Source organism: Oncorhynchus mykiss, chromosome 17 (genome assembly GCF_057628025.1).
Source record: "Oncorhynchus mykiss isolate SJ-2025 chromosome 17, ASM5762802v1, whole genome shotgun sequence".
Taxonomy (NCBI): domain Eukaryota; kingdom Metazoa; phylum Chordata; class Actinopteri; order Salmoniformes; family Salmonidae; genus Oncorhynchus; species Oncorhynchus mykiss.
In genome coordinates this window covers 17,557,698-17,572,069 of record NC_143038.1, presented here as the reverse complement: position 1 = coordinate 17,572,069, position 14,372 = coordinate 17,557,698, and the positions used below count along the sequence as shown (strand labels likewise).

Below are 14,372 nucleotides of genomic sequence, written 5' to 3'. Positions count from 1 at the left end.
TTCACACACACGATAACATATGCGCTATACACACACATACACTTGGATTTTGTGTTGTAGATATGTGGTAGTAGAGTAGTGGCCTGAGGGCACACACTTAATGTGTTATGAAATCTGTTGTGAATGTTTTGTAATGTTTTTAAAATTGTATAACTACCTTAATTTTGCTGGACCCCAGGAAGAATAGCTGCTGCTTTGGCAGCAGCTAATGGGGATCCATAATAAATAGAAAAACTAGCAATGGCAGACTGGGCAAGTGCCCAACCCAATGTCCCCAACATACAGAAGTCGCAAACAGTTGAGAGGGTAGAGAATCATCTAAAATGTGCATCTCAAATATAACATTTTCAGCTGTTTGAGGCTGGTCGACCAAACGGAAAGTAAAATAATCTAGGTGCACGCTCTCCGCTGGCTTCCACAAGATCCCATAGCCATTACGTCAAATAGGATGAGGGGGAGGGGGTAGAGTTGTTTATGTTGCTGCAACTCGCCTAGTTTTCTCAAGAGGAAAGCAAAGTTAGGCATAGGACCTTTTAATAGGAAGACATTTTGAATGGAAAACACTTTTATGTTTTAAGTATCTTTTGAATCTGGCATTGAACAAGCTTTGTCAAGCTGATGTAGTTATGTGAAGGATACAAGCTTCATACATTTGTGACTGGAAAATGGAATGTAATCTTTGAAAATCTCTTTCAACGGGCACACCTCCATACGCTTAAACTTAGATAACCCTCAACAAGAGAGAGTGTAGTCACAGTGACAACGCTATTTGCATGTTTGAGTTGGCTGAGCATTGATGCATTGTTTGAGTAAGAGCAAGTATGAGTGTAAGTCAGTGTTAGTGTGTACGTCATTAACATTCCACGTGTGTTGTCCTGTGTTTCTTTTTCTTTCAAGAGTATTCCAATTTACTGAGACAAATCTAACCTTGACTGGAGTTGAACTCTCACCCATTTTATGAGCAAGTGACTCTCTCCAAATCAGTCACTGTGCATAGGTCACTGTGCGTAGTCCCTCCCTTCAACAATATCACGCCAGAGAACTGCAAAGTCCTGTTTTACTGTATGGGCTGGGAAAACAAATACTAACACCTTTTTTTTGCTGCTCCATTGTGGACTGAATACATAAATAGGCTGTCATTAAGTCACCAGGATACAAAATGAGCAAACCAATGTCTTCGCAAGGCATGTCCAAAATGGACGAGGCAAAGAATGTGAAGGATGAGAATAAGCTGTACTTGCACGAGGGGATCCTCTACTCTACAATCATGAGTCCCCTAGAAAATCTTAAAGGCCTGAAGGAGCTGGAGGGCAGACCCAATGACATTTTACTGGTGGCCTACCCAAAATGTGGTAAGTGAAACCATCCCTGCTGTTGTGGTAGTTAGTGTGTACTGGATTAGATAGTGGAAATATCTTTTGCCTTCAAATAAAGTGCCGGACACAGTACTGCTGTTATATAGTACTGGGCATGACAACATGTGTATAGGACTTAATACAAAATCCTTCTAGATCTAAGAAGCCAGCAGTTGGTTGTTGAATATGAACAAATGGATCAAGAGCCCACAGGAGCATGTGCATTGGAATATGTCTCCTGAAACCACATCATGAGCATTCTTTGCAGAATCAATGTGTCCCAACTGCCACCCATGAAGATACTCAAACGATTTAGTTAGCCTTAAAAACATATACTACATTGGACACAGGCTCATATTGTACACACACTTTTGTGTAAATTGTATAGTCTGTCCTGTACTGCTTTTGCCAGCAAAGCTCTAATTTAGTGTGCTTTTCCAGGGTTCAACTGGATGGTTGCTGTGCTACGCAAAATCATGGCTGCAGCCTCTGGGCAACAAGAACTGTCTCAAATACCTCCACTGATGGAGTTTTTCTCTCCGGACATGCAGAAGGTATGTATACTGTAACAGTTTCCAATAACAGAACTAAGTCCATACCTAGTCAATCAAAATCCCTCTCTTGATCAGACTTGCTTTCAATGACACTGACAGATCTTTAAATTAAATGTGATGTAAAAACTCTGCCTAATAGACATACCCAAAAGGTATTTTTAAATGTTTTATTAATCGCTCACTGGAATTGTTAATTCTTGAATTTACTTTTGTCGCTACCGATTGAGGTAAATCAGCCTTTAGTTTTTACCCGCCACACACACTGAACATTTTCAGAATAACCTACAATAGGATGCGCTAGTGCCTTTAGTGCATTTCAAACTATTTGTAATTGACCTGTTCAAAGGAATTTTTATTTAACTAGGCAAGTCAAATCAAACATTTTATTTTTGTATTTCTCATGCTCCTGCCTTTTGATTGTTATCATTCTGCCGCTGGTTAAGAGCATTGGTTCAGTAACCAAAGGATCGCTGGTTCGAATCACCAAGCCTACAAGGTGAAGAATCTATCAATGTGACCCTGAGCAAGGCACTTAACCCTAATTGCTCCTGTAAGTTGCTCTGGATAAGATTGGCTGCTAAATGACCATTTATTTTCATGTAATTTGTTACAAATTATGTACCTTGTGGTTTTCTGCTGCATTTTGGTATGCCATATGATAAGCTCCTAAAACCTTTGTCCTTTCCCTCTGTTTATTTTCAAGGTGGTGGGAGAAATGCCCTCTCCGCGGTTACTGGGCACACATTTGCACCCTGATAACATCCCTGGCACTTTTATTGCGAAGAAAACAAAGGTCAGTGTTAATAACTTTACTAAAGAACATGTCACAATAACTTGAATCTAGCCTCCCTTCCATTGTGGAGTGCTCAATCTAATGCAGTCTGGGAATGTTTCTTTTTCTTTTTAGAATAACAGGAAATGAATACGATATGAAAGTGACATCAATTTCACCTCAGTATCTTTTTGTAGACTATGAATCAGCCTCAAATTTGTATCGTCAATGAAAACGCAGTAATTTAAGATATAAAATGTATACTTATATTTATGGGTGAATTTACTTTTTCAATGTGTTTGATGGCCAAGAAGAAGCACAGAGCCGAAAAGTTTCAACTGTTTAATTTCAACTACACACATGAACTACAACTCCCAGCAGCTGTGCAATGCCTCTCTTTCGACAGCTTGCCATTTGTATTTTTATTTACGTTTTTCAGAAAGTACTGGCTGGCGACGTTCAGATAAAAAACTACGAAATCTAATATAAAACGCATAAAACGGCCTGTATCAAGTGGGTTCTTAGTCCTGTGGGTCCTCGGCTCAAGTAGGCACGCTCCAGCATGCTAGTTCAAATAAGAATTTTTAAACTTTTGGCGACATGTCTTACTTCTTGAGCGTCAAATATTTTTATAAAAGGCATCAATATAAGTAAATTAATCCACAGCTATCAATATATATGTATATACAGTGCATTCGGAAAGTATTCAGACCCCTTAACTTTTTCCACATTTTGTTTACGTTACAACCTTATTCTAAAATGTATTGTATTGTTTTATTCACCTCATCACTCTACACACAACACCCCATAATGCTAAAGAAAAGCTGTTTTTTAGAAATGTTTGTTAATTTACTCAGTACTTTGTTGAAGCACTTTTGGCAGGGATTACAGACTCGGGCCTTCTTGGGTATGACGCTACAAGCTTGGCACACCTGTATTTGGGGAGTTTCTCACATTCTTCTCTGCAGATCCTCTCAAGTTCTGTCAGGTTAGATGGGGAGCGTCGCCGCACAGCAATTTTCAGGTCTCTCCAGAGATGTTCGATCAGGTTCAAGTACAGGGTCTGGCTGGGCCACTCAAGGCCATTCAGAGACTTGTCTTCGAAGCAACTCCTGCGGTCTCTTGGCTGTGTACTTATGGTCTTTATCCTGTTGGAAGGTGAACCTTCGCCACAGTCTGAGGTCCTGTTTGTTCTGGAGCAGGTTTTCATCAAGGATCTCTCTGTACTTTGCTCTGTTCATCTTTCCCTCAATCCTGGCTAGTCTCCAAGTCCCTGCCGCTGAAAAATATCCCCACAGCATGATGCTGCCACCACCATGCTTCACCGTATGGATGGTGTCTGGTTTCCTCCAGATGTGATGCTTGGCATTCTGGCTAAAGAGTTCAATATTGGTTTCATCACACCAGAGAATCTTGTTTCTCATGGTCTGAGAGCCTAGCCTTTTGGCAAACTCCAAGTGGGCTATCATGTGCCTTTTACTGAGGAGTGGCTTCCGTCTGGTCACTCTACCATAAAGGCCTGATTGGTGGAGTGTTGCAGAGATGGTTGTCCTTCTGGTAAGTTCTCCCATCTCCACAGAGGAACTCTAGAGCTCTGTCAGAGTGACCATCGGGTTCTTGGTCACCTCCCTGACCAAGTTCCTTTCTCCCCCGATTGCTCAGTTTGGCCAGTCGGCCAGCTCTAGGAAGAGTCTTGCTGATTCCAAACGTCTTCCATTTAAGAATGATGGAGGCAACTGTGTTCTTGAGGACCTTTAATGCTGCAGAAATGTTTTGGTACCCTTCCCCATACCTGTGCCTCGACACAATACTGTCTCGGAGCTCTACGGACAATTAGTTCGACCTCATGGCTTGGTATTTGCTCTGACATGCACTGTCAACTGTGGGACCTTTTAAAGATAGTTGTGTGCCTTAACAAATCATGTCGAATCAATTGAATTTACCACAAGTGGACTCCAATCAAGTTGTAGAAACATCTCGAGGATGAGCAATGGAAACAGGATGCACCTGAGCTCAATTTCGAGTCTCATAGCAGAGTGTCTGAATATATGTAAATTTGCTCAAATTCAAAAACCTGTAATCACTTTGTCATTATGGGGTATTGTGTGTAGATTGTTGAGAAAAAAATGTTTTATTTCATACATTTTAGAATAAGGCTGTAACGTAACAAAATGTGGAATACTTGAATACTTTCGGAAGGCATTGTGACAATAAACTGCATTCATCAATCTGAATATTGTGTGAATAAATGCAACAGGCCTTGTCTGTCTCTGGAGGAATCTAGTCAAGGTAGCGAACCTTGTATCACCACTCAGTATGATTGTGAACATGAATGTGTCTAACTTGCACCTTAATGCAATTATTAAGAGACTAGATACAAATAGCTAATTCTGCCGACCAATGTTCTAGCATTATTTTATTGAGGCAAGCATATAGACAACTACCAATAGACCTACTAAATGATAAACGTATAGTCATTTGAATAATGACTCTGTAAAACTGATGCATTTACTAAATTCCACTAATATAATTTATTAGTCCCAAAATAATTGACACTCAAACAATTACATTGCACATGAAATACATGATGCATCTTAGCATGTCTGTGTTATTCTGTAATGTATTGTCACGGTGCTGACTTTTGCCCAATACCTGCAGCAAAAGCCTCTACCCCGTCCTCTGGCTGGGCAGAGTACTTTAGGATTTTAGTTACTTCGGTATAACAAGGGCCTAGCCGTGCGGCCCTACCAACCCTTCTATTTATTCGTAATGGCCCTTCGCGTGAGTTTAGTTTGTTCCCTCGTTCACGTTGTCACTCCCTTATTTTCCGGTCTAGTATGAGGTCTTGGATAGATATACGCCTATTTAAATATTCTAAGTGTTATGGATTCCTCCTATATTTCCTTACTTTTAAGTTTCTTTACCTATGTATATATCAATACCTAATAACTTAGTCTATTAGTTATTATGCTCGTCAGCTAGTAGTCACTTGGAAACTAGTATTGGTATATGTTTTGACTCTCCTAAAAATATATTATTGTCCACACAATAAAATATTCTTTAGTGCAATCACTTTCACCTATAACCAGGGTCACTTTCTGTTCAGTGAGAGTGTCAAAGGCGTTTGCTCTCCAGATCGTTAATCTGGCCTAGTTGTCAAAGTTTCAAGCATTTATTAAGTCACTTTGTTTTTGTCTTATACACATTATTACAATTCAATGGTTATACAGTTTCTTAATGCAACAATAATGCTCAATCAATCCTTATTGCTTTAAGCTATGCCAGATAATATTGCAAAACTTTAAATGCGTTAACACTTCTAACAATATTGACTAAAATAGCAAAAAGAGTTCAATTACCTTAAATGCTCAGCCCCTTGGTCACTTTCCTATAATTGGTATTTTCCCAGCAATAATGCTAGATTCCGAATTCCAATATCTTAATACACTTCCAACTCTGTGTATAGACTCAATATATTGTAACTGGTATTTGGCTGTTTCCTTGTATTGCTAATCACTTCTGGTCATGATGTATCACTGTGTGATTGCAGCGTTGTCTGTGATCAAGAGGTGTCTAGACCCCTGTGTTTCAGAGACTCAGTTTGGGGTTCACAAAGTTCAACCAGGTAGCTTCAGATAGTGATCCAATAAGTACTTTGGCAAAATTATCAATTTCTCAAACATTGTTCTAGTCTAACAAAAAGCGTATAGGGCAATAGTAAATTTACCTATGATGATTCTCCATATGAAGTCTGTCTCATATGTCAGTGAGGATCATGGCTCTCTCATGATCTCTGCTCTCTTTATATACCTTTTTACAGGGGAAGTTCGCAAGTTTCTGGAGCTGTGTCTAAACGGTAGACCACTATTACGTACTCTTAGACCTGTGTCTAAACGGTAGACCACTATTATGTAATCTTAGACCTGTGTCTAAACAGAAGCTTCCTATTCCAAATCTAGGTCATGCAATACGAACTCCCACATTGCTGCTTCCGTGTTACTGTTGGCTGATTCTACTCGATGATACCAGCTGGTTGTTTCTACCACTGGAGGTGGCGTATGTGCCGTGTCAAGCGTCAGCTGGGAGAAGTCTATGATAGGTATCTCCTCTGCTTCCCCCTGTTGTCCAGTTTCTGCAGGTGTGGTCCATGGTTCCAGGAGGTCCCATGGATGCCCTGTGTTGTTGTCCCCATTTCTTGATGGAGTGGGCAGATTCTTTTTGGCTCTTGTCACAGTATCATGTAATGTGTCTTCAGTTCAGAATAATCTCTAAGAGGATAAACGTTGTGTGTGGTACACACAGGAGCGTGGTAGCAAGTTCTCAAAGTATAAAACAATGCACTGCTTCCCTTTTAACCAAATTCAAGCAGAAACTCGCCCCCAACATGAATTAGCATTTAAACTCAGCAAAAAAAAATGGCCCTTTTTCAGGACCCTGTCTTCCAGAGAGAATTCATAAAAATCCAAATAACTTCACAGATCTTCAGTGTAAAGGGTTGAAACACTGTTTCCCATGATTTTTCAATTGACCATAAACAATTATTGAACATGCACCTGTGGAACGGTCGTTAAGACACAAACAGTTTACAGACGGTAGGCAATTAAGGTCACAGTTATAAAAACTTTTGACACTAAAGATGCCCTTTGTTCAAGGACGCATTATTCCATTTCTGTTAGTCACGTGTCTGTGGAACTTGTTCAGTTTTTGTCTCAGTTGATGAATCTTGTTATGTTCATACAAATGTTCACACATGGAAAGTTTGCTGAACATGAACGCAGTTGAAAGTGAGAGGACATTTATTTTTTGGCTGAGTTTATTTGCACTTTGCTAGTAAAAACAAAAGACAGGAAAACACAACCAGATTATAATCTAATCATTCCAATTCAAATGACAGGAACGGACCCCTGTGTCGATCCTCTTTGAACTATCCACCGTCCGACAAATAAAATAACACTGTTTCCCTGTAACAATAAATGCATAGAACTTACAGTACAATAAACATACAGTACAACATGGCAAAATGTATAGCTCTTTATAAACTCTTGAAGTAATCCAAACATAAATTTAATTCAAGCAGAAACATTCATTACATTTTCATCATTTTCGTCTTCACATCGCTAATGGTGTCCATGCTCCCAGGGTTCTGGGGGAACGTCCCTTCCCGGAGAAAGCCACAGATAAGATGTGTTTGATCACTGTGATAGCCTACAAATGGTCTGCCATTCAAACAATGTCATAAACTGTGATTGAGTCATCACGTTGTGCTCCCACGCCAGCAAGTCGCCAGTTGCGAGTATCACCTTCTCTCTTTCTTCCACTACATATTCTTCCCATTAGACTTGTCCAATAACGCCTCTCGCTCAGACCACTCCCAGATTGTTCTTTACTAAGAAGCTATTTTGTCACTTTTTGACAATTTTAATTGAAAACAATCGCAGTAAGGTACGTAGCCTTTTCCTGCAGACAATGGAATGGAATATTATTCATATTTTTTATCATTTTGTAATTATACTGAACAAAAATGCAACATGCAACAATTTCAATGATTTTTACCGAGCTACAGTTCATATAAGGAAATCAGTCAACTGAAATAAAATCATTAGGCCCTAATCTATGGATTTCACATGTATTTCTCTGCAGGGGAGCAACCATGGGTGGGCCTGGGATGGCATATGCCCACCCACTTGAGAGCCAGGCCAAGCCAATTAGAATGAATTTTTCCCCACAAAAGGGCTTTAGTACAGACAGAAATGCAAATCAGTTTCATCAGCTGTCCGGGTGGCTGGTCTCAGATGATCCCACAGGTGAAGATGCCACATGTGGAGGTCCTGGCCTGGGGTGGTTACACGTGGTCTGTGTTTGTGAAGCAGGATGGATGTATTGCCAAATTCATTCAAGGGTTTTTCTTTATTTTTACTATTTTCTACATTGAGCCACTCAAGGCCATTCAGAGACTTGTCTTCGAAGCAACTCCTGCGGTCTCTTGGCTGTGTACTTATGGTCTTCATCCTGTTGGAAGGTGAACCTTCGCCACAGTCTGAGGTCCTGTTTGTTCTGGAGCAGGTTTTCATCAAGGATCTCTCTGTACTTTGCTCTGTTCATCTTTCCCTCAATCCTGGCTAGTCTCCAAGTCCCTGCCGCTGAAAAATATCCCCACAGCATGATGCTGCCACCACCATGCTTCACCGTATGGATGGTGTCTGGTTTCCTCCAGATGTGATGCTTGGCATTCTGGCTAAAGAGTTCAATCTTGGTTTCATCACACCAGAGAATCTTGTTTCTCATGGTCTGAGAGCCTTTAGGTGCCTTTTCGCAAACTCCAAGTGGGCTATCATGTGCCTTTTACTGAGGAGTGGCTTCCGTCTGGTCACTCTACCATAAAGGCCTGATTGGTGGAGTGCTGCAGAGATGGTTGTCCTTCTGGTAAGTTCTCCCATCTCCACAGAGGAACTCTAGAGCTCTGTCAGAGTGACCATCGGGTTCTTGGTCACCTCCCTGACCAAGTTCCTTCTCCCCCGATTGCTCAGTTTGGCCAGTCGGCCAGCTCTAGGAAGAGTCTTGCTGATTCCAAACGTCTTCCATTTAAGAATGATGGAGGCAACTGTGTTCTTGAGGACCTTTAATGCTGCAGAAATGTTTTGGTACCCTTCCCCATATCTGTGCCTCGACACAATACTGTCTCGGAGCTCTACGGACAATTCGTTCGACCTCATGGCTTGGTATTTGCTCTGACATGCACTGTCAACTGTGGGACCTTTTAAAGATAGTTGTGTGCCTTAACAAATCATGTCGAATGAATTGAATTTACCACAAGTGGACTCCAATCAAGTTGTAGAAACATCTCAAGGATGAGCAATGGAAACAGGATGCACCTGAGCTCAATTTCGAGTCTCATAGCAGAGTGTCTGAATATATGTAAATTTGCTCAAATTCAAAAACCTGTAATCACTTTGTCATTATGGGGTATTGTGTGTAGATTGTTGAGAAAAAAATGTTTTATTTCATACATTTTAGAATAAGGCTGTAACGTAACAAAATGTGGAATACTTGAATACTTTCGGAAGGCATTGTGACAATAAACTGCATTCATCAATCTGAATATTGTGTGAATAAATGCAACAGGCCTTGTCTGTCTCTGGAGGAATCTAGTCAAGGTAGCGAACCTTGTATCACCACTCAGTATGATTGTGAACATGAATGTGTCTAACTTGCACCTTAATGCAATTATTAAGAGACTAGATACAAATAGCTAATTCTGCCGACCAATGTTCTAGCATTATTTTATTGAGGCAAGCATATAGACAACTACCAATAGACCTACTAAATGATAAACGTATAGTCAATTGAATAATGACTCTGTAAAACTGATGCATTTACTAAATTCCACTAATATAATTTATTAGTCCCAAAATAATTGACACTCAAACAATTACATTGAACATGAAATACATGATGCATCTTAGCATGTCTGTGTTATTCTGTAATGTATTGTCACGGTGCTGACTTTTGCCCAATACCTGCAGCAAAAGCCTCTACCCCGTCCTCTGGCTGGGCAGAGTACTTTAGGATTTGAGTTACTTCGGTATAACAAGGGCCTAGCCGTGCGGCCCTACCAACCCTTCTATTTATTCGTAATGGCCCTTCGCGTGAGTTTAGTTTGTTCCCTCGTTCACGTTGTCACTCCCTTATTTTCCGGTCTAGTATGAGGTCTTGGATAGATATACGCCTATTTAAATATTCTAAGTGTTATGGATTCCTCCTATATTTCCTTACTTTTAAGTTTCTTTACCTATGTATATATCAATACCTAATAACTTAGTCTATTAGTTATTATGCTCGTCAGCTAGTAGTCACTTGGAAACTAGTATTGGTATATGTTTTGACTCTCCTAAAAATATATTATTGTCCACACAATAAAATATTCTTTAGTGCAATCACTTTCACCTATAACCAGGGTCACTTTCTGTTCAGTGAGAGTGTCAAAGGCGTTTGCTCTCCAGATCGTTAATCTGGCCTAGTTGTCAAAGTTTCAAGCTTTTATTAAGTCACTTTGTTTTTGTCTTATACACATTATTACAATTCAATGGTTATACAGTTTCTTAATGCAACAATAATGCTCAATCAATCCTTATTGCTTTAAGCTATGCCAGATAATATTGCAAAACTTTAAATGCGTTAACACTTCTAACAATATTGACTAAAATAGCAAAAAGAGTTCAATTACCTTAAATGCTCAGCCCCTTGGTCACTTTCCTATAATTGGTATTTTCCCAGCAATAATGCTAGATTCCGAATTCCAATATCTTAATACACTTCCAACTCTGTGTATAGACTCAATATATTGTAACTGGTATTTGGCTGTTTCCTTGTATTGCTAATCACTTCTGGTCATGATGTATCACTGTGTGATTGCCGCTTTGTCTGTGATCAAGAGGTGTCTAGACCCCTGTGTTTCAGAGACTCAGTTTCGGGTTCACAAAGTTCAACCAGGTAGCTTCAGATAGTGATCCAATAAGTACTTTGGCAAAATTATCAATTTCTCAAACATTGTTCTAGTCTAACAAAAAGCGTATAGGGCAATAGTAAATTTACCTATGATGATTCTCCATATGAAGTCTGTCTCATATGTCAGTGAGGATCATGGCTCTCTCATGATCTCTGCTCTCTTTATATACCTTTTTACAGGGGAAGTTCGCAAGTTTCTGGAGCTGTGTCTAAACGGTAGACCACTATTACGTACTCTTAGACCTGTGTCTAAACGGTAGACCACTATTATGTAATCTTAGACCTGTGTCTAAACAGAAGCTTCCTATTCCAAATCTAGGTCATGCAATACGAACTCCCACATTGCTGCTTCCGTGTTACTGTTGGCTGATTCTACTCGATGATACCAGCTGGTTGTTTCTACCACTGGAGGTGGCGTATGTGCCGTGTCAAGCGTCAGCTGGGAGAAGTCTATGATAGGTATCTCCTCTGCTTCCCCTTGTTGTCCAGTTTCTGCAGGTGTGGTCCATGGTTCCAGGAGGTCCCATGGATGCCCTGTGTTGTTGTCCCCATTTCTTGATGGAGTGGGCAGATTCTTTTTGGCTCTTGTCACAGTATCATGTAATGTGTCTTCAGTTCAGAATAATCTCTAAGAGGATAAACGTTGTGTGTGGTACACACAGGAGCGTGGTAGCAAGTTCTCAAAGTATAAAACAATGCACTGCTTCCCTTTTAACCAAATTCAAGCAGAAACTCGCCCCCAACCTGAATTAGCATTTAAACTCAGCAAAAAAAATGGCCCTTTTTCAGGACCCTGTCTTCCAGAGAGAATTCATAAAAATCCAAATAACTTCACAGATCTTCAGTGTAAAGGGTTGAAACACTGTTTCCCATGATTTTTCAATTGACCATAAACAATTATTGAACATGCACCTGTGGAACGGTCGTTAAGACACAAACAGTTTACAGACGGTAGGCAATTAAGGTCACAGTTATAAAAACTTTTGACACTAAAGAGGCCCTTTGTTCAAGGACGCATTATTCCATTTCTGTTAGTCACGTGTCTGTGGAACTTGTTCAGTTTTTGTCTCAGTTGATGAATCTTGTTATGTTCATACAAATGTTCACACATGGACAGTTTGCTGAACATGAACGCAGTTGAAAGTGAGAGGACATTTATTTTTTGGCTGAGTTTATTTGCACTTTGCTAGTAAAAACAAAAGACAGGAAAACACAACCAGATTATAATCTAATCATTCCAATTCAAATGACAGGAACGGACCCCTGTGTCGATCCTCTTTGAACTATCCACCGTCCGACAAATAAAATAACACTGTTTCCCTGTAACAAAAATGCATAGAACTTACAGTACAATAAACATACAGTACAACATGGCAAAATGTATAGCTCTTTATAAACTCTTGAAGTAATCCAAACATAAATTTAATTCAAGCAGAAACATTCATTACATTTTCATCATTTTCGTCTTCACATCGCTAATGGTGTCCATGCTCCCAGGGTTCTGGGGGAACGTCCCTTCCCGGAGAAAGCCACAGATAAGATGTGTTTGATCACTGTGATAGCCTACAAATGGTCTGCCATTCAAACAATGTCATAAACTGTGATTGAGTCATCACGTTGTGCTCCCACGCCAGCAAGTCGCCAGTTGCGAGTATCACCTTCTCTCTTTCTTCCACTACATATTCTTCCCATTAGACTTGTCCAATAACGCCTCTCGCTCAGACCACTCCCAGATTGTTCTTTACTAAGAAGCTATTTTGTCACTTTTTGACCATTTTAATTGAAAACAATCGCAGTAAGGTACGTAGCCTTTTCCTGCAGACAATGACATAGTGGCCTAATGGAATATTATTCATATTTTTTATCATTTTGTAATTATACTGAACAAAAATGCAACATGCAACAATTTCAATGATTTTTACCGAGCTACAGTTCATATAAGGAAATCAGTCAACTGAAATAAATTCATTAGGCCCTAATCTATGGATTTCACATGTATTTCACTGCAGGGGAGCAACCATGGGTGGGCCTGGGATGGCATATGCCCACCCACTTGAGAGCCAGGCCAAGCCAATTAGAATGAATTTTTCCCCACAAAAGGGCTTTAGTACAGACAGAAATGCAAATCAGTTTCATCAGCTGTCCGGGTGGCTGGTCTCAGATGATCCCGCAGGTGAAGATGCCACGTGGAGGTCCTGGCCTGGGGTGGTTACACGTGGTCTGTGTTTGTGAAGCAGGATGGATGTATTGCCAAATTCATTCAAGGGTTTTTCTTTATTTTTACTATTTTCTACATTGTAGAATAATAGTGAAGACATCAAAACTATGAAATAACACATATGGAATCATGTAGTAACCAAAGAAGTGTTAAACATATCAAAATATACTTTATATTTTAGAATCTTCAAAGTAACCACCCTTTGCCTTGATGACAGCTTTGCACACTCTTGTCATTTTCTCAGGTGTAGCCCTTACTGTGAACCACTTACTTACAAGCCCAACCTCTTGAAGCTAGGGGGAAAAAATAATGTTCCCAAAGTAAACAGCCTATTTCTCAGGACCAGATGCTAGAATATGCATATAATTTACAGATTAGGATAGAAAACACTCAAAACTGTCAAAATATTGTCTGTGAGTATAACAGAACTGATATTGCAGGTGAAACCCTGAGGAAAATCAAACCAGGAAGTGGCATCTATTTTGAAAACTCCATGTTCCATAGCCTGCCATTGCTCCATTTAAAGGGATATCAACCAGATTCCTTTTCCTATCGCTTCCTCAAGATGTCAACTGTCTTTAGATATAGTTTCCGGCTTTTATTTTGAAAAATGAGCGAGAAAGACAACATTGCGTCATTGTATGGCCGGGTGCCAGCAGCATTTTGCTTGGCGCAACAGAGTTTGGGCAGCCATTACCTTCCCCTCTCCTACTGAGAAAGACAGTTGCAGTTGATATATTATCGATTATATATTTTAAAAACAACATGGGGGTTGATTATAAAAACGTTTGACATGTTTCTGTGGACATTACGGATACTATTTGAAATTTGTCTGCGTTGTCGTGACCGTTCTTTCCTGTGGATTTCTGAACATAACGCGCCAAACAAACGGAGGTATTTTGGATATAAAAATAATATTTATGGAACAAAAGGAGCATTTATTGAGTAACTGGGAGTCTTGTGAGTGA

General features: G+C 39.9%; 1 protein-coding gene across 1 annotated transcript in view; it reads left to right on the top strand.

The window, feature by feature from the left end:
* Positions 1 to 531: 531 nt before the first annotated feature.
* The window catches only part of LOC118940406 (sulfotransferase 6B1), a 30,667-nt gene continuing 16,826 nt past the window's right edge, over positions 532 to 14,372 (top strand). The window contains exons 1-3 of the mRNA XM_036949823.2: positions 532 to 1,352; positions 1,797 to 1,909; positions 2,613 to 2,702. Coding sequence (XP_036805718.1) covers positions 1,160 to 1,352; positions 1,797 to 1,909; positions 2,613 to 2,702 — 396 coding nt within the window. The 5' untranslated portion in view covers positions 532 to 1,159. The remainder of the gene's footprint in view (positions 1,353 to 1,796; positions 1,910 to 2,612; positions 2,703 to 14,372) is intronic.